The 20,060-nt window shown below is 58.8% G+C and overlaps 1 protein-coding gene across 1 annotated transcript; it reads right to left on the bottom strand.

Annotated features, from left to right (window-relative positions):
• Positions 1–8,981: 8,981 nt before the first annotated feature.
• LOC308525615 (pepsin F-like) lies at positions 8,982–18,695 on the bottom strand (the record flags this gene model as incomplete). The annotated part of the gene is made up of 9 exons (XM_081100377.1): positions 8,982–9,131; positions 10,329–10,427; positions 10,516–10,660; positions 12,944–13,060; positions 14,990–15,189; positions 16,096–16,214; positions 16,307–16,424; positions 17,180–17,330; positions 18,643–18,695. 9 exons carry the CDS (start codon positions 18,693–18,695, stop codon positions 8,982–8,984), a joined length of 1,152 nt encoding a protein of 383 aa, XP_080956503.1.
• Between the last annotated feature and the right edge of the window lie 1,365 nt (positions 18,696–20,060).

The following is a 20,060-nucleotide window of genomic DNA, read 5'->3' as shown; positions in this document are numbered from 1 at the left end:
CAAGGGCACGTACCTCAGTTGCAGGTTCCACCTCTGGTTCCAGTTGGGGTGCGTACAGGAGGCAACCAATCGATGTGTCTCTCTCATGTCGATGTTTCCCTCCCCCCCCCACTCTCTTCCCCCCCGCCCCTCCACTCTCTAGAAAAGCAATGGAAAAAATGTCCTCAGGTGAGGATCTAAAAAAAAAGTAAAAGAGGCAGAGCAGTGTTTGCGATGCTTTCACACACGCCCAGACACATCCACATCCATGTATATTTCCCATCAGAAACCATGAGGCATGACCCAAACAGGAATAACAACTGTAATTCCAGGTGAGGGGCACGGATGGAAGTGAGGTGCTTCTTGTTTTATGTTCGACTTTGCAGCCGTGTAAATGTGCTACGGGATCAAGCAAATAAGCACGGAAACCCCCCACCCACCCCCACCCCCCGAGACCAGGAAGGGCGGATGGATGAGAAAAGAGCCACCGTGTCTGCAGGGGCTTTGCCCAAACCTCAGCCGCCTGGCCGGGCTGAGCCCGCGATTTCACACCGTGGGCGCCTCGCGGACCTGGCAGGCCTCCTTCCGCGGGACCTGGGCCTCCAGGAGAGATCTGAGACGAGGGCGGCCGGCGGTTCTCGGCGGGCAGGGGGTTTGCAGTCTGAAGCATTTCTTTGGGCATTTCCATCCCAGTGGCCTGTGTTCCTAAACTGGGAGCAGACCGTCTGCCGATGACCTGTATTCCTGCGCTGGGAAACAGGGATATTTGAGTGGAGAAATCGCTTCTCTGGATAGATAAGCAATTAAGAGATTTTTAAAAAATCACAACCCTCAAAAGAGAGAATACACGAAAACAAATGGGCCTGATTGTATCGGTGCTAGGGTGAGGGACTGCGGCCTGGAAGGGTTACGGAATGTGGGAGGGGGAGGGACTGCGGCCTGGAGAAGGTTACCGATTGTATTAGGGTCAGGAACCGTGGCAGAGAAAAATTGCTAGATTGTCTTAGAAAAGCAATGTGTTATGATATGCTCCAGCCAGGTGTGACTCCGTTTACCTCCCCGTTGTGCTTGTGGACTTTCTGTGAACTTCTAAGGAACAGCCAATGAAATGCTTTGTATTTTTTTTTTAAAACACTGTTTTGCTATAAAGGATCATACTGCACACTTGGTCTCTGCCTCCGAGGCTCCCAGAGGGGGAGATAGGCGCTGTGGTCAGCTGGCCAGCTTAATCCAGGCTCTTAAATTTAAATTCTGAGTCGGTGGTCTATCTCGTTGAGCCAACCCAGAACAGTATCGAGCTGGCGCCATCGCCATGCAGAGCAAAACATGACCTTGAGGGGCTTTAAAGCGACTCTATATTCACAGCCAGATATTTTCTGGGGACAAAACAAACAAAAAAACAAAGAAAACAAACAAGAAACCTGAACCTGGCCCAGCAGCCTCAGTGCGGGCGCTGCAGCTCCAGTGCCTCTGAGGCTCGGATCCGTGTGCTGCGGGTGAACGCGGCGAAGTCTCTGTGCGAATGCTGTGACGACGCAAGGCTTTCGGGGGGAAGAGATGCCGGTATCCAACACAAAGGGACTAAAACACCGCAATCTTAAACCTGAATTGGAAATATAGGTCTGTGCTCACTACTTTCTAAAAATACCTGTTTCCCAGCTCAGGACTCTGAAAAGGCCGGAAGCGACGAACACCTGGTCACAGGGAGTAGCCTGAGGCCGGGAGTGTGCCCTCCCTCACGTTCCTGCTGGAGGGCGCAGGGGATTCCAGGCCACATGCGCCCGCGGACCCGGGACCAGGTGGTTACGGCGACATGGGCTCGGGCATCGGTGCTCAGAGGCTCCCGCTGGCCAGGAGTAGGCCAGTGTGAGCATCGCCTCTCATCGCTTGGGACAAATGAACCCTAAGAAGCCACGCATTCCCCGTGACACACAGCAGCCGGGAGAGGCAGGGAGGGGCTGTGGAGGGGCGCATGGAAGAACGCCAGCAGCTACAGGCGGGCGGGGGCGGGGGGCAGTGGCGGTGCTGGGAAAGGCCTGCCCCGCACCCCCCCCCCCTAGGGCAGCCCTGGGTCTGGCACAGCCCGTCAGCGGGTGCTGAGCCCAGGATGGCAGCCGCAGGGAGGTTCGTGGTGAATGGGGTGCGGGCCTCACCCCGAGCAGCGAGCAGCGGTGCGGTGGCAGCCAGGGAGGCTGTGCCCCTGGAGGGCTGCGGTGGGAATGTGTGGCTCCACCGAGAGGCGGTCCAAGGAGACCTGCCCACCCCAGGCCTGGCCTCACGGCCCGTTTCTGGCATCGCACAGCTCCGCCGCGTCAGCCTCTCTCCGCTCATGGCGCATAAACTGATTGCCACAGCTCACGGCACCGGAGTAGATATTTGTGCTGATCTGACATAAAAACACAGGCATGATTTTGACTCATTCACAACAATGGCTATTGCGTTGGCTGTTGTTGTTTTGTAATCTGACCCCCTAGGATAACAGGCCAGTGCTCCTGGAATGGTAATACTTAGTCAGGTTCTGCACTTTTGCCGGGGGGGGGGGGGGGGGGGCCGGGGCAGGGCGTTGCACATTTCACACGTTCCTGTGGCGCCCGTTGGCAATCGCTGACAGAGATAAAGGCGCAAGGAAGCAATCATTTAAAAGCATCACTGGAGACATTTCTTCAGGACAAATGACACCCACACACACACTTTCAAACAAGGAAATGCCATAAAAAGGGGAGGGGGAGGCTGCTACTTATTATAAATCTTAAGAACCAACAACCACATGCGACATATGTGTCCATTGTCTAGACCAGCGGGTCTCAACCTGTGGGTCGCGACCCCTTTGCCGGTCGAACGGCCCTTTCACAGGGGTCGCCTCAGACCATCGGAAAACACATCTATAATTTCATATTGTTGTTGTGATTAATCGCGATGCTTTAATTGTGTTCAATGTGTAACAACGAAATTGGGGGTCACTGCAACATGAGAAACTGTATTAAAGGGTCGCGGCGTGAGGAAGGTTGAGAACCGCTGGTCTAGACGCTGATGGGAATAAATAAACTGTTCAAAGGCATTTTTTGAGAGAGTCAGAAAGATTCCAGCCTGGACTAGATCTCAGGTGAGATGGAAGTCGTCAGTTCTGTTTGGGATGAAATAGCAATGGGGTCTATACAGGGTGCCCCCCAAAATGTATACGCGTGTTGACAGCTGGTAGCTCCGTTTCGAACACGAAATGCACTTTGATAAACGCTGCTGCCTTTATCATTAAAGCGTGTGCATGCGTTTGGGGCGACACCAGTGTGTTTTGTGAAATGATGACCTCTGCCTGATACGATCACAGCAAAAGGGGGGTGTCTAGCGCAGTGGTTCTCCACCTTCTGGCCCTTTAAATACAGCTCCTCATGGGGTGACCCAACCATAACATTATTTCCGTTGCTCCTTCATCACTGTCATGTTGCTCCTGTGATGAATCGTCATGTAAATACCTGATATGCAGGATGGTCTTAGGCGACCCCTGGGAAAGAGTCGTTCGACCGCCAAAGGGGTCGCGACCCACGGGCTGAGAACGGCTCTGCGCATCGAACTGAGTCCGCCCTCAAATGCATACGCTGGAGCCTCAGTCCCAATAGGATGGGATGCGGCGATGGGCCCCTGGAGGTGATTGGGTTGAGGTGAGGTCACGAGGGTGCCTGCCCCTGCCCCCCGCGATGTGAGGCAGTGAGAGACGGCTGGGTGCAGCTGACGCCCAGCAGGGCAGTTCGTGGGGAGTGGGGAGCGGGCCTCCCCCAGCAGCTGTGCAGGGGCAGCCGGCCTCGGGCCCAGGGCAGCCTGGGGGAGAGAAAGAAAGTTGTCGCTTTTGATGCTAAATGATAGAGCACTTGGGATGCTCTTTGTTCTGAAAGTGCTTATGTTTGAAATGATAAGAGGTTTAAACACTGTCATTTTGGAGTTAGTTTCTGTCCTTATCGATGCCCCGAGGGGCCCAAGCAGAGTGGACGAGACAGCCTCCAGGGCCAGGCACACCCGCCCATTTCCCCGGCTCCTCCTGCGAACAGGACCCGCCACCCCGGGGCTGTGTCCGATGTTGGGGAGCCACGTCAGGGTCTGGAGGCGGGAGGAATGAGGAAACTGAGGGAAAATGCTGCCTCCTCTTTGCTGCAGGGGAAGGCCCAGGCCTGGGTGGCAGCCGCCCAGCAGCGAGCCGCAGTCTTGGAGGGGAAGGGAGGGGGGTTGACAGCCCGAGTGACAGAGAAGGGCCGGCTGGGCCCCAGGCCCGGGGTGGGGGTGGGGGGGGGGACGGAGAAGGCCTGGGCAGGGATGGAGCTCAGGGCCCCGTGCCACTGCGCCGCTGGCGCCCTGTGCCGGGCATCCCACCCGCTGGGCAGGGAGGTGGTCGGCAGGTCGCTGGAAGCCTTTAGAACAGCGTCTCGTGGCTCTCGCCTTCCTGCAGGCCCGGGACCCGGAGCCCTGGGATTGGCATCCACGCCGTTAGGAGAGGCGACCCCTCAGCCCAGCTTGCGTTTCGTGGTTTTGTTTTTATTTTTAATAAATATTTTTATTGGTTTCAGAGAGGAAGGGAGAGGGAGAGAGAGACAGAAACGTCAGTGATGAGAGAGTCATCAATTGGCTGCTTCCTGCCTGCAACCTGGGCATGTGCCCTGAGCAGGAATCACACTGACCTCCTGGTCCGGAGGCCGACGCCCAACCACTGGGCCACCAGGGCCGGGCCCAGCGCGGGTTTCTATTGAAGAGCCCGCCCCTCCCAGTTGGTGGCCTCCCCTTATGACGACCCTGTCGAGCCCACCGAGTCGCGTGGCCGCTGTCCACCGGGCAGGCCCAGGGCCTCTCCCGCTCATGGGGCAGTTACACGGCACCTGGTCTGCCACCCCTGTCCCGGCCCCCGGGCAGGAGTGCCAGGCGGTCAGAGCCCCGGCCACGGGTGTTGGGTCGTCACTGACACTCAGTGTGGAACAAGCCCAATCTCCTGACCCTGCAGACGGGGAACGGAGGGCTGGGGTGTGTAACTAGCCCACAGCTCACCAGCTGAGTTAGCGGCGCCTGGGACCGGCTGTGGTTCGGGGCTGGGAGAGCTCTGTGCAGGGAGAGGCCGGAGAAGGCTGCCACCTCCAGGCCGCTCTCCAGGCTGCAGGGGCCAGAGCTGAAGCCCTCCCCTCCCTCCTGAGTCCCACCCACCGTCTCCAGGACCTGTGATCTGACGCTCTATCCACTGAGCCACACCGGCTGGCGCCACATTTATCACTTTAAGAGTCAGGAATAGATTCCTTCCTGGTGATGATTTCCCTGATGTTAGAAACTGGGGTGGTCTCCAACTGTTATGAGTACAAATAGATTCCGTGGGAAAATATTTATAGTTAACATAATAATTTATAGCTCACTGTATCTGTCTCTATTTAGATAGATAAATATATCTTGTTTTTCAAAGTGGCATTAGCAGCTGTAAAGGTGGGAGAGGCGATGTGACTACGGTTTCATGTTGCCAAAGAGACATTCAAGTACACGGAGCCAACGGGCAGTGCCACCAGGGTGAGACCACGTGGCCTGTGCACGTAATACCCACCTTGGCCACAGGGGCCCGCCTTTCGCTGTCTGTTTTTCCCTTGGAATCCATTTGCTCCAGCAGGCAAACCCAGCAAAGGCATGGTCCTCTCTCAGTTGGAAACGTCTGTCTTTTAAACATATTTTTATTGATTTCAGCGAGGAAGGAAGAAGCATAGAAAGAGCAATGATGAGAGAGAATCACTGGTCGGCTGCCTCCCGTACGTCCCCCACTGGTGCCAAGCCCACAACCCAGGCCTGTGCCCTGACCGGGACTCGAACCATGACCTCCTGGTTCATAGGTCGATGCTCAACCCCTGAGCCACCCGGGCTGGGCAGAAACCGCAGTCTTTTGGAGAATAATGCTGAGCCTGTTCCTGATCTTAAAAGCTCTCACTGGAGAAATTAATAACAAAGATGAGAGGAGCAATTGCCCACGTGCTGCCTCCCGGATATGACTATTGTCATATGTACTTGGGTCTTTTTCTGCCCTATGTGTGACGTTAGCAACAATTCATGCTACTGTGGGGCTGGCACCGTCCCGAAGCTTTTCTATAGATGAACGCCTTGAATCTTCACCACAGACTGAGAAGGTGGGACAGTTTTTCCTGTCATTCTTTTATATGTAGTATTTGTACAGCCTGATTGACATATATGCGATATCTCATAAATGCCACCGTTTCGGGGATGTAGTTTAGTATGTTTTAGTATATTCACGGAGCTGTACAGCCATCCTATGATTTAATTTTAGAACATTTTTGATCCCTCAAAAAGAAATGCCGTACACATCGATAGTCAACCGTCTTTTCCAGCCCTGCCCTTTTCCCCAACTAGAAGAGAAGATTCTTTTATTATTAATTAATTAATTGATTGATTGATTTTTATTGTAGTAAGAACATTTAACATGAGATCTACCCTCGTAACATAATTCTTTTTTATCCTCACTGGAGGATATTTGTTCCATTGAGTTTTAGAGAGAGTGGACGGGAGGGAGGGCGGGAGGGAGGGGGAGAGTCAGAGAAGCATTGATGTGAGAGAAACGTCGGTTGGTTGCCTCCCGCACATGCTGGACCGGGGTCGGCGCTGAACCTGCAGCTCAGGTATATACTCTTTCTTTTAAAAATATTTTTTTTTATTTTTTACAGAATGGAAGGGAAAGGGATAGAGAGTTAGAAACATTGATGAGAGAGACACATCGATCAGCTGCTTCCTGCACACCCCCTACTGGGCATGTGCCCACAACCAAGGCACATGCCCTTGACCAGAATTGAACTTGGGACCCTTCACTCCCCAGGCCGACACTCTATCCACTGAGCCAAACCGGCTAGGGCTCAGGTATATACTCTTGACTGGGAATTGAACCTGTGGCCCGTCAGTGTGCAGGCCAACACTCTAACCACTGAACGACACTGGCCAGGATGCAACAACATTTTAAGTGCACAATGGGAGTATTATTCACTATAGGCACAAGGTTACGTAACAGACCCCTAAACTTATTCACCTTGCATAACGTGCATTGCTGAAATATGCCTGTTGAATAGCAACTCCGCACTCCCCTCTCCCCCTAACCCCTGACAGCCACCATGCCCCACCCGGCTTCTGTGAGTGTGACGATGTCAGAAACCTCAGAGACGTGGTACCATATAGTCCCCATCCCGCGGGGACTGGCTTATTTCACTTCACGTAAGCCCTCAGGTTTCAGCCTGCTGCAAAAGGCAGGGTTTCTTCTCGTTGTGACTGAGTAATATCCCACTGCGTGTCGGTACCACGGCTTCTCCATCGTTCATCGGTCGGTGGACGCTTGCTGGCCTCCACATCTCGCTATTGTGACTGACGCTGTGATGGGTACGCGGGGCGGCTATCTCTCCGAGACCCTGATTTCAATTCTTTGGGATGAAAATCCAGAAGTGGGGTTGCTGGGTCTTATAAAAATTCTATTGTTCACTTTCTGAGGAGCCGCCATATTGTTTCCTACCGAGGCCGCACCACGGGAAACTCACAAAACAGGGCACGGGTTCCGGGTCCCACCAGCTGGGTTGATGGGTGTGTTTTGCCAGTGGCCACCCTCCCAGGCGTGAAGGGAGAGCTCATGGTCGTTTTCATTTGCGTTTTCCTGGTGATTAATGAGGGAGGAGCTGATCTTGTCTCAGAATTACAGAATAGAAAACAGATGTCTGAGATGAGCTGACCTAAGGTCACAGGACTGGTCACAGGCCTGTATTTTTTGAGGCCCTACTGTGTGCCTGGTACGTACACATCAGAGCTGGGACCTGAACCCCGACCGAGAGCCCCGGGCTGTGCTGGCCTGCCCTGCGCTGCCCTGTCTTCCAGGGGCTTCGCAAACCTGTAACCCCCCCTGTTTCGGATTCTGCCCTTTTCTCCTAATGTCATGTTAGATGATCTCTCAGCATCCAATCTTCGCAAACACGACTGTGAGGGGTGGCGGAGGCGGTGGGGCAGTCACAAATTCTTCTATCACCTACAGCAGGGGTCGCCAGCCGGTGGTCCGCGGAGCGCAGCTGGTCCGTGAGGTCCGAAAGGTTGGCGACTGCTGGGTCCTACAGCATCTCTCCCTTCTGGGGCCGCCTCTACCCAGCTGCAGCCGGCGGTTCTGGAGGAAACTGTCAATCACCATCCACAGCGCGGGGGCTGGGTGGCCAAGTGGAGCCCATCACAGTGCCCCATGCCCTGGCCACATGATTGGTCCAGGGCTGGACACTTGACGTGAGGTGGACCAATCAGACCCCTCCCTGATGCTCTGCTCATTTCCAAGCCTTAAGGATGTCAAGGGCTGGGGCAGGGGTGGCAGGGCCCTTCACCTGGAGGAGGCTGCCGAGAGAAAGCTGGCAGGAGAAGAGCATCAGAGACGACGGAAGGGACAGAGGCCGGGGGTGGGGGGGAGAGGGAGCTGGTGGGTGTTGATTTCTTGGGCGCAGCCCCCGAGCTCCGCGGACCTGCTGTGGTTCCACATCCTGGGCCCAACATCCTTCCAGGGAGCGTCCTTTCCGACTAAGCCGGCTGGAGGTGGTTCCCGCCCTGGTGGTCCGGTCTGGATCCCAGAACCCTGCCTGACTGACGCACTTCCCAGGCCCAGGCAGAGGCACCACTCGTCTTAGCGCCATTGAAATGAGACTGTTTATTAAAAATCAATATGTTTTAAAAAATCAATGTTTTTATGACTTTTTAGAGGGAGAGAGAGAAACATCGATGAGAGTGAGACATCAATGGACTGCTTATTGCATGCCCCCTCCTGGGGACCGAGCCTGCAACCCCCGGGGCATGTGCCCTGACCAGGAATCAAACCAGTGACCTCTGAGTGCCCGGGAGGAGGCTCAATCCATTGAAAATAGGGCTCGGCAAAGCCCCAGGCACAGCTGTAGCCGGGTCCCCTGGGCGGGGACGCAGGGAGTGTGTGCGAGTCCTGGGGCGGGCCCGGCGGCCTCCTGGAGCAGCGCCCAGGTCTACGCCACTGCAGGGGCCAAGCCGATCCTGTTGTTGGCGCGATCGAAGACGGTGAAATAGAGTCGCAGGAACACATCCCCCAGGACCCAGGGGCGGGAGCTGCCTGAGGTGCTCCTGTCCAAGTTGCTGAAGCAGATGTCGGTCTCCTCCTGGAGGGGAAGGACGTGCAGCCCTCAGCCGAGCCCTCGCCACCCGCCACCCCGATGGATGCTCCGCTGTTGGCTCTGAAAGATCCCCGCCTGCTCCCCGCCATCCCCCTCGTCCTCGAAGACCCAGCCGAGTGCCTGGGCAGCGCTCCCGGGCCCATGCCCCTCCTTGGCACTGCCGGCTGGTGGGGAGCTGCCTGAGCTCCCTTTGTCGTCAGCCTCAGCACACGGGCCTATGAGGAGCTCCGCTCCCGGGTGCCTCCCTGGTTCAGGGCGTAGAGGCTTCCAGTTGCTCTCTCCGTGGCTGCCCCACGCCCTCTCGGCACAGCCGTGGGGTCCGACGCTGCTCGAGCCTCCACTACATGCCAGGCGCTGCCCGGTCACTGCCCGGTCACTGGGCAGCTTTATTCATGTCAGCGTCTAACTGCCCTGCAAAGGGGGAGCTGGGTACCCCATTTCACAGCCAGGGAATTGGGGCCTAGCAGGGGGCATTTGCACCCCAGGACTAGGGTGACCTTATGATTTATCACCCAAATCAGGACACTTCGAGATGGGAAGGGAATACAGCCCATGATTACGGGGGGCCACTGGGGCTGTCCCCAGCCAGCCCTAGGGTCCCTCCTCTTTGCCTATCTCCGGGGTTACCGCCTACGTTCCAGCCCAGCGGTCAGAGCGCCCTGGTTGACCTGACGCTGCCTGAGGGCGAGGCCATTAGCGCCCCCTCCTGGACCCGGCACCGGCACTGAGCCGGCACGGGCGACCGCTCTGCATTTTTCCGTGGCTGATGGATGCCCCAGATACTCTGCTATCAAGAGGCTTGTGCTGCCCTGACCGGCTTGGCTCAGTGGGTAGAGCGTCAGCCTGCGGACTGAGGGGTCCCAGGTTCGATTCCGGTCGCGGGCATGCACCTTGGTTGCAGGCACATCCCTGGTAGGGGGTGTGCAGGAGGCAGCTGATCGATGTTTCTCTCTCATTGATGTTTCCAACTCTCTATCCCTCTCCCTTCCTCTCTGTAAAAAATCAATAAAAGATATTTTTCTAAAAAAAGAGGCTTGTGCTGTGGGAGGCGCCCTCCCAGCCAGGGCTGCTGGGCAGCACCTGCAATGGCACGGTCTGCCTCCAGGGGGCCTCTCTTAGCCACGGCCACACAGGTCCCTCCAGCCCCAGATCTGAGAACCAGCCCCCAGGGCAGCCCCTCACCCTCCGGATGTAGGCGCTGGCTGGCACTGGGTATGTGACGTTGTTTATGGTGAAGACGATGTCAGGCAGGCTCTGGACGTCATCACAGCTGACGACGTACTGTGTGAGAGAGAGGGAGGGGGTGTTGGCCCTGCGGGTCCTTCTGTGTGTGGGGAGCCCAGGGTGACCCCGGGGCATGACCCCTCACCTCGGCGGTGCTGGTGTTATGGGCGTTGATGTTCTTTAGAATGTTGAGGACAGGGTCGAGTGGGCCAATCAGCAGCGAGGCCCCGGTATCCACGATGGCCTGGCAGCCGCCGGGACAGGCCACGACCGTCCCGTTCATAGAGATGCTGAGGGACAGAGCAGGCACCAGGGTCACCTGTGGCCTCTCCCCCCGCGGCCCTCCCAGCTGCCTGCAGAACAGCCTGCAGCTCCTGCCGTCCTGTCTCCCTGTGTCGGCCACACCGACCTTCCTGGACGGACTTCCTCGCAGGTCTTGAATGCATTGTGCTCTCGGTGCCTCAGGGCCTTGGCACGTGCCATCACCCTTCCTGGACCCACCCCGTCCCCTTTGTCTGGCTGATTCCTCCTGTCCTCCAGGGTCCAGATCAGTTGCTACTTTTCCAGGGAAGTGTCCCCCGAGATGAGATCAGGCCCCTCTCCTCCCCAGACTGGACCGGCAAACTCTCCTGGTGTCCAGCGCGCACGGGCTGGGGACTCCCGATGGCTGCGACACTGTCCCTCACGCGTGTCTGCCCTGCTCGTCGGGAGAGCAAGCTGTGCCCTGCGTGCCCCCTCCAGTGCCCGTGCCCAGCGCACAGCGCATGCTCCACTGTGTTTGCCGAGGGAATGGCAGGGCACGTGAAGGAATGAGGGTCAACTGGAGACACGGACCTGCTGTCCGGCCAGTGATGAAAGCCACACGGTAAAGATGGAGGTTTGCCAGGAGCCGGCCCATCCTTGCTGTTTCAAGGGACCTGGCATATATGGCATACTGTTCTTAATATGTTTGCTCACCTTCTTGGCACTATGTGTTTTAACCAAGGTCACCTCTCTGAGAAAGGTTGTTTCCCCAGGTAGGGATTTTCCCCTGAAGTTAGGGAGGGAATAAAGCCCCTTAACTAAGTGCCAGGCGGGTAATTAATCACTTTAACTACGAACAATCATGCTCAAGCTACATAATCTTTACTCCCTGGAATGGAGATAAGAAACACCCTAACCTTTGGAATAGAGATTGATAGGATTGGAATCAACTGGTATAAATACAGATGTAACAAGACAACAAGACACAGAACCTAGACACAGAACCCAGACACAGAACCTAGACACAGAACCTAGACACAGAACCTAGAGACAGAAGAACTTCGCTGGAGAGAACATGGCAAAAGATCCTGGACAGAAACTAGAGACAGAACCTAGACACAGAACCTAGAGACAGAACCTAGAGACAGAACCTAGAGACAGAACATGGCTGAAGAACCTAGAGACAGAACCTGGCTACAGAACCTGGATAGAACATGGCAAGAGAACCTGACTAGAACCTGGTGACTGAACCTGGCTGGAGAACCTGGACAGAACCTGGCTGGAGAACCTAGCGAGGGAACATGGCTACAGAACCTGGCTGGAGAACCTGGAGAACCTGGCTGGAGAACCTGGTGACAGAACCTTGGCTGGAGAACCTTGGCTGGAGAACCTGGAGAACCTGGCTGGAGAACCTAGCAAGAGAACATGGACACAGAACCTGGCTGGAGATCCTGACCAGAACTTGGCTAGAGATCCTGGCTAGGCTGCTGATCAACGGAACGCTGTCTCTGTGTCATTCCTTCTTCGCCGACTCCGTCCACACCTTTGGGGACCCCTGGACCTGCTGGGGTTGGACCCCAGCAGAGGTTCCCGGGGAGCAGAAGCTTGGAGAGGAGGCAGGGAGTGTGTTGTTCCCCCCCTGCCTCGCGCCGCCCCCCACCCCCCCAGGCCCCTGGACGGGGGACGCCTGAGCCGGCCCAGGGCGCGGGACGTGGGCTCCAGAGCACTGTTTAGGCCTCCGTGTGACAGAATCATGTGGCCCCCTCAGTGATCGCGCCTGGCCTCAGCCTCCCTGGTCCCCGCTTCCTGATGCTCTCGGTCCCATCCCCTGGCCCTGGGCACCCAGACTGGGTGGGTGGGGGTCCCTTTGTGGGATTTGCTTTCAGGCCCTAGGATGGCACCCACATGTCTCCAGGGCCAGGGAGCGTCTCCCTAGGCGGGGCACCCTCCTGTGTGCCCAGGGCTCCCCTGTTTTCACGCTGGCGCCCTGTGTGCTGGGAACCCCTCAGCCCGGCGACCTGGATGTCCCTATTCAGACGGTGGAATTCTCCTTGACCCCTTCTCGCTGTGGCTGCTCCGACCTGGGGGGTGCGGCCCTCCCTTGCTGCCCCGGCCACACCCTGACGGCTCGGCCTGGGCCTGTCCCCGCTCCTGGTGTCTGAGACACAGGCCCAATCCCGGCTCTCTGGTCAGGACCCTGGTCAGGGCGGTTATGAACCCGTGGTGGGGTGCGTGCCTGTGTCTGTCCGAGTGTGTGCGTGTGCCCTGTGCCTGCAGGTGCGGCTGCCACTGGCGTGGCCCTCAGCGGGGGGTGGGGGGGGCGTGCTTACCTGTCCACAGCGACCTGCCAGAAGCCCTGCTTGCTCACCGGCACCCACTGGAGCTCACCACGGTAATAGGAGTGATCCACGCCGCCGAACATCACCACGCTGCCCTTCTCCTTGTTGCTGGGAGAGAGGGGGGCGGGGGGAGAGGGGGCTCTTGTGAGGGGAGGACGGTGGGTGGCGCTTCTCCAGCTCAGTGACCGAGGCTGGCACTGGCCAGCGGCCACTTAGCCACACTGCACAGGGCCCCGCGGAGCAGGCACTGCCGTGACGCCCACTGTTCAGAAGGGACCTGGGGCAGGGGCACCGAGCTCGGCCCAAGGTCAGTCCCCTGGCTACTGAGGAGCGCAGCCCAGCTGTGAGCTTGAGATTCTGGCTGGGCTTGGGCCCCCCGCCTCTCTGAGGCCGGCCAGGTCCCCTCCAGCAGCCGAGTGCTTGAGGCACAGCCGGAGGCTGCTGTGCGGAGGGGCCCAGGCCGTGTGCTCAGGCTCCCCCAGGCTGGCTCACAGGCCTGGGACACTCCCGCCCCCCCCACCCCACCCCAAGTCTGAGCTCCTGCTCTCTCTCCAAGGAGGCCGAGCAGCCTCGCCCCTGGCCTCCGTGCCTCCTCTCTGGTCCACCGTTCTCCAGCCAGCGCCTGGGGGAGCTTTCAGAAACAGAGATGGGATCATGTCTTCTCCCTGCCTAGGCCCCTACAGAGGCCTCCACTCCCACCTAAAACCAAACCCCTGGGGCGACCTTGCCCCTGCCTGCCCCTCAGACTCCATGCCTCCCTCCCTCCCTCCCTCCCTCCCTCCCAGCGCTCCAGCCACACTGCCCCTTGCCGGTCCTCTGTTGAGCCTGGGCCTCTTCCCCTCGCCCCTCGCCCGGCCTCAGTTCAGAGAGGTCCTTGCACTGCCCCTCTGAAACCTAGCTCTCATCTCTGTCGTCCTATCAAAGTGTTTCCCCGCTTTCCCGGAACCAATCACTGCCTGGCATGTTATCTTTTCCTTTTGTTTATTTACTTGGTTCTTGTCTGCCTTTTCTCCCTCTCACCTGTCTCCATCAGGTGTACAGAGCAGTACCCAGCACGTAGTAAGTGCTCAGTGAATATGTGTTAAATGGCTCACCTCCTTGATTTGGTACAAGCACCCCAGAGGCTCAGCTCATGCTGCAGAGCCTGGAGCTCAGGCCCCCGCAGAGCCCACAGCCGCACCTGCACTCTGCATCCTACACACGGTCTGCCCGCCGGGTCCCCCTCCAGCCTGTGCTGCTCCCTCCACCCCCTCCAGACCCGCAGCCAGCCAGGGAGCTGGGCGTTTCCACTGCCGGCCCGGTGACTGGAGACCTGCTGATGGCCGGACCACCCGGCGGAGGGTACAGCACCGTGGCCGGGCTCGAGTCCTGCCACTGCCAGTGTTTGGCTGGGCCATTTTGTGCACAGCTCCTCTCTCAGCCTCAGTTTCCCCATCCATCAGAGGAGGGACTAGAAATACAGGGGTCGGCAAACTTTAGACAATGCGAGATTATGCCCTAGCTGGTTTGGCTCAGTGAATAGAGCATCGGCCTGCGGACGGAAGGGTCCTGGATTTGATCCCTGGCCCTGGTTGTGGCGCACATAAGAGGCAATCAATTGATGTGTCTCTCTCGCATCGATGTTTCTCTCTCTGTGTCTTTCCTCCTCCCTTCCACTCTCGCTAAAAATCAATGGGAAAAAAGTCCCCGGGTGAGGATTAACAACATAAAAAAAAAAAATCCTAGATTGTCAACATGTTAGGTTTCGCTGGCTACGCGATCTCTATCGCAAGTGCTCATGCTACCATTGTAGCACAGAAGCAGCTGCAGACAGGATGTGACTGAAGGAGCAGGGCTGTGTTCCAATAAAACTTTATTTATAAAAGCAGGTGGCGGGCCACAGGTGGCCGAGGGCCACTAGTTGCTGACCCCTCGACTAGGCTGCCCTATCAGGAAAGAGGGGAGGGCTGGTCGTCTACCATTTCTCAGGCGACGGAAGGCTTCTGGGCAAAGGGCCTGCCCAGCCAGGCTGACCTGCTCAGGTGGGAGGAGGCTGACCTGCTCAGGTAGAAGGCGAAGAGGTTCTCAGGCAGGAGGCCTTGCTTCCACAGGCTGTCGAAGACCGGGGTGGTGTCATTGAGGGCGAGGGTGGGGTAGGCCAGGCCCAGGATGCCGTCGAAGGCGGCGAACTCCAAGGCAATGCCGGACTCCGTCGTGCTCAGGCCGAATGCCTGGGATTTGCAGACAAGGTTCCTGATCTGGGGGAGAGAAGGTGGCCTCATGGGAAGGTTTGGAAGCGGAGCTGGGGCTGGGCTGGGGGGAGGTGGGTGGGGCGATGCCACCAGCACCCCAGGGATCAGCTGAGGTGTGGCTGCGCCTGGAGGTGCCCGAGCAGCACCCACTGTGCTTTGCCGAGGAGTCCCCCCGACACCCGCCCTCCTGCTAGCACCACCCCAGGTGGTGAAACACCCTCATCCCTCTGTACGGCTGGGGCGCCGGGGGCAGAGTGGGCCAGGCGGTTCCCCTGCAGGCCCCATGAGCAGAGAGCGGGGTCGTCTTGTGTTTGGTGTTTCCGGGACCTGGTGGCAGAAACCGAGTGAATTCCCTGCAATTCACTGTGGATTCTGCACCCCAGGTGTACACAGGGCCACCGAGTTCTTGTGAAAAGACTGCGTGGAGCCCAGGCCGCTTTGCTCAGTGACTAGAGCGTCGGCCTGTGGACTGAAGGGTCCCGGGTTCAATTCCGGTCAAGGGCACATGCCCGGGTTGTGGGCTCGATCCATGGGGGGTGTGCAGGAGGCAGTCGATCCATCATGCTCTCTCCTCATTGATGTTTCTACCTCTCTCTCCCTCTCCCTTCCTCTCTGAAATTAATAAAAATATATATTTTTAAAAAATAAATAAAAATGGGTTTGCCCTCAACTCTCCCTGCTCCCAGCAAAATCAGCCTTCAGCTCACCACCGGGCAAGAGCTGCAAATGCCCGCCTCCCGTGCCATGACCCGCTCGCTTGGTTGGCCACTCGGGGTGCTCTCAGCCGGGCACTGTCTCCCCGAGGCAGACGGCCAGCCGCTGGGGGACTTGAGGAGACGGGTGCATCTGGCTGACCCTGCATGTGGCCCCGTAAGCAGTGGGCAGAGGCTGCCAGGCCCCTCTCCCCCTCACCCGCACGTCGTCGTAGCCGAGCAGCCCGGTCATGCTGCCGGACCCGTACTGCAGCCGGATGGGCCGGTCCGCGTCCTGGAAGGTGGACGACCGTAGAGGTTTGAAGGTTTTGTGTGTCACTGCAGACGGAGTGCAGGGGTCAGTCAGCTGTCAGGGCCTGGGGCAGGGGTGGGGGCGGGGGCGGGAGCCGCAACAGGGCCCAGGCGCTCACCACAGGCGGGACTGGAGCAGAAGATGGAGGGCACCCACAAGTCCGCTGAGCCCGTGTCAAAGACGACCTTGAACTTCTGAGGGGGCGTTCCAATGCTGATGGTGCCAACGTAGTACATCTGACGGCGGGGGCAGGGGCTTAGGCCAGGCCTTGTGCACGGGTCACGCCTGGTCCTCAGGTGCCGGCCTTGACCAGGGCGTCCCGGGTCTGCTGGAATCGCTTTCCCACCACCCCACCTCCATGGCCGCGGCTCAGGCGGTGCCTTCATTGGAAAAGTTTTCCACTTTCCCCTGCAGCTCTGTGAATCCACAGCCTTCACGGCCCGCTGGAGTGCTCCCTCCTCCGGGAAGCCCTCCTAGGTCACCCAGGCCCCTGACTCCCAACTCAGCGCCGGCTGTGTCACTATCACACAGGCGGCCCTTTAACTGGCGTTTATCCTCTTGCAGAACAGGCCAGACGCCCTGTGATCCACAGCTGTAACCACACTGTTGGTGTTAATAGCCTCCCACGCTGGAGGGGCTCAGGCACTCTGCTGGGGTCCTTCTCGGGGCTGTGGAGGCTGAGCGCCCTTGCCTGGGGCGTCCAACTGGAGTCCCCGTTAAGGCAGCGGTTTTGTTCAGAAGGAGCAGAATCTGTCCAACCAGCACCTGGTTCTCGGGTGCCCAGCGCCGGATCCTGGGCACCGAGATGGAGTCTGCCTGCCGCCTGGTCATTGCTGGACCAGACACCACAAACCAAGAGCTGAGGGTGCGAGTGCCTTCTCCCCTTTGCTGCCTGCGGGAGCCCCGCCCCCCACCTCCTGGCTGCCACCCCGGGTGGACCCCAGAGCTCGGCCAGCACTAGGGAAGGCTGTGCCTGCGCCCCCACACTCACGTCCAGGTAGTTCCTCAAGGGCTGGACGGTGACGCGCGGCTGGCGCCGGAGCTTGGCGGCCTGGCTGTGGGCGTACTGCCGGAGGTGATCTCTCAGCAGGTCCCTCTCCCGCAGGCTCTCCCGCATGGACTTGATCTTCGTCAGAGGGATGCTTCCAGCGGGAAAAGACAAGAAGTAAGACGGCAGCTCCCCACCCGCCGTTCCACGTGGCCGCCGCGCCTGGCGGTGGAGCCGCACCGTCTTTCCGGAGGATTTCACCGGCCATCTGCTGAGGGCGGGCGCCCAACCACCGCAGGGAAAGGCCGGACCATGGGCCCAGGTCTGAGCACAGGGCGGGTTGCAGCCTCAGGGAGGCCACAGGCCCATGCGGAGCCTCCATTTCCCCATCGTAAAGAAGTGGGGTGATAGCAGGCCTCCCTTGGCGGGTTTGGGGCTTTGAGGGTGAGGATGGACCGAAGGCCCCTGACGGAGGGACCTGGACCCGGAGCCCGTGCTGTCGCATTGTCATCTCACCGGCTCCCTCTCCAGGATGCCCTGGCGGGAGCGGAGCAGGACCCCTCCTCTTACTGGAGGAACCTGAAAGGCAGGGAGCGCATGACCTGGCTGTGGCCACCTGCTCCTTAACGCAAAACTGGGCCCCGGAGGGTCCCTCCCGGCCCTTCTCCAGGGTCAAGCAGAGGGGAGGCGGGAGGCGGGCAGGAAGCGGGAGATGGGGAAGACATTAGGGAAATCCAGAGGGCAGAGGAGCAGGCAAGAACCCAAACAGAGGGGAAAACCCACGGCGTTCTGCACCTACAGAGACATGGGAAGAGACGGAGAGACAGGAGAGAGACACAGAGGTGGAGACACGGGCCCACGGAGACAAGGGAGAGCGGGGAGGAGACCGAGCAGCAAACGGGAGGGAAATGCTGTCCCCCGACCAGACCAGCCTCACAGCCGCCCAGGGGGTGCCCTGAGCAATCCTGGGGGCACCATCCGCACAGGGGCAGCCTGGCGCTGTGGAACCCCCAGACCTGCCCCAGGACCCCTGGCCCCACAGTGCACGTGGCAAGCTACTCATCAGTACATGGAGACCTGGCCCTGGCCGGTGTGGCTCAGTGGACAGAGCGTCCGCCTGCGGACCGAAGGGCCCCGGGTTCCATTCTGGTCAAGGGCACATACCTCGGTTGCAGGCTCCTCCCCGGCCCAGGCCCTGGTGGGGGCTCGTGCAGGAGGCAACCCATCGATGTTTTTCTCTCACATCGATGTTTCTCCCTGTCTTTCCCTCTCTCTTTCCCTCTCCTTAAAAATCGATGGGAAAATATCCTCAGGTGAGGATTCATAAAAATTAAAATTAAAATTAAAACTAATTGGAGATGCGGACGTGACGACAGGGAATGATTGCATTCCCTTCTCCCCCCCTGGGCGGTGGAAGGATCAGGGGACAGTGAGAGCGAGGCCGGGACAGGTGTCCCCATACTCACGTCACCAGGCACTCGGACAGGGCCACCAGGCTGAGGAACCCGATCCACCTCATCGCGCGTTCTCCCCGCGTCACGTCCTCCGGAAGGCTCGGTGTGGAGGGTGCGGCGAGGGGCCAGCACTGCCCATATATACGCTCTGACCTGCGCCCGATCCCCTGGGAGGGCTGCTGATGGCCCCGATAAAAAACTAACCTCCCGATAAGATCTTTATTCCCATCAGCTTCCGGATTGGGGGGAGAGGGGAAGGACTTAGAAAAATCCGGAATACAGAGATCTCTATCGTCATCTCCTCCTTGGGGCATGGCTGGGGGACCAGCCCAAAGCACGTGACCTCAGCGAGCGTGGGGAGATGCGTGCTGGCCTGGAGGGAAAGCTCGCTCATCATGTCATAAAGTAAGTGCTGGCGACCACGCTTGGCATCCTTGGTCTCATGTCCTCCTCGTAGCCACCCCGTGAGCTGTGCATCGGGGAGGAGCGTGCTGGGAGGAATGGGGGTCCCCCGGCAGAGGGAAGACGGCGGGGAGCCCATTGGCGTAGGAGTGGCTTTAGGTGATGGCAACGTGCAGGCCAGGCCGGGGCCCCTGAGCTCAAGGCCCAGAGAACAGGGGACGGAGCGGAGCGCTGGGCGGCTGCGTGGGCTCGGGCAGCACATCCCCGTCCCCAAGGGCAGCCCCCGCTCGGCTCGGACGGTGTAGGATGCGGGCCGGTCGGCCAAGCTTTCAAGGGGAGTCTGAAGTCTGCACATTGATGTGGACTCCCTTGATTTTTAAATGTTAGCAACTAATTAAAAAAAATCCCCCCCCCCCCAAAATCCAGCAGCTGGGGGCTGGATGCAGCTTTTCTTTCTGGCCCAGAGGTGGGCGTGCAGGGGCGGGGGGTGTTCCATTCATGGCCGAGTGGCTAAGAGGCGGAAACCCCCGACCATGTCAACCTTCCCTCCGCGGGTGAGAGAACACCCCCCGCGTCCGACACCCCGACGGACGGAGTAGCTGCCCCTCGCGAGCCCCGAGGGAGCCCCCGGCAGGCCCCGGCCTTGGAGCGAGCTTGTCTGCCAAACCAGAGCACGAAGGAGTAACCCCTTTGAAAGGGTCTCACCGTCCGGGAAGGCGCAGGCCGGCCCAGAGCTCAGCTCCGCCTGAGGCACAGGCTGCCCAGCACCGGCCACCTTCCAGCCGGGCCAGGAGAAGGGCGTGTCTGCTTCCTCCCAGGCCCCGGGGCCGCGTGAGAACCGCCCAGGTCTGTCCCCAGCACGCAGGCTGGCCTCGCCCCGGGCTGAGCTGGCAGGTGGTGGGGGCTCTGTCCTGCCCGCCCCGTGGCACATTAAAAGTCAGTTTGGTGGATTTGACCCCCATGGAGGGGATGTGACCCAACTGGGTGTAACGCAGATGGAAAGACGAATGAAGGGGCCGAATCTCTAG

This window comes from Myotis nattereri (assembly GCF_964212035.1).
Source record: "Myotis nattereri genome assembly, chromosome: 9".
NCBI classification, from domain to species: domain Eukaryota; kingdom Metazoa; phylum Chordata; class Mammalia; order Chiroptera; family Vespertilionidae; genus Myotis; species Myotis nattereri.
This window is presented reverse-complemented; position numbering and strand designations above follow the sequence as displayed.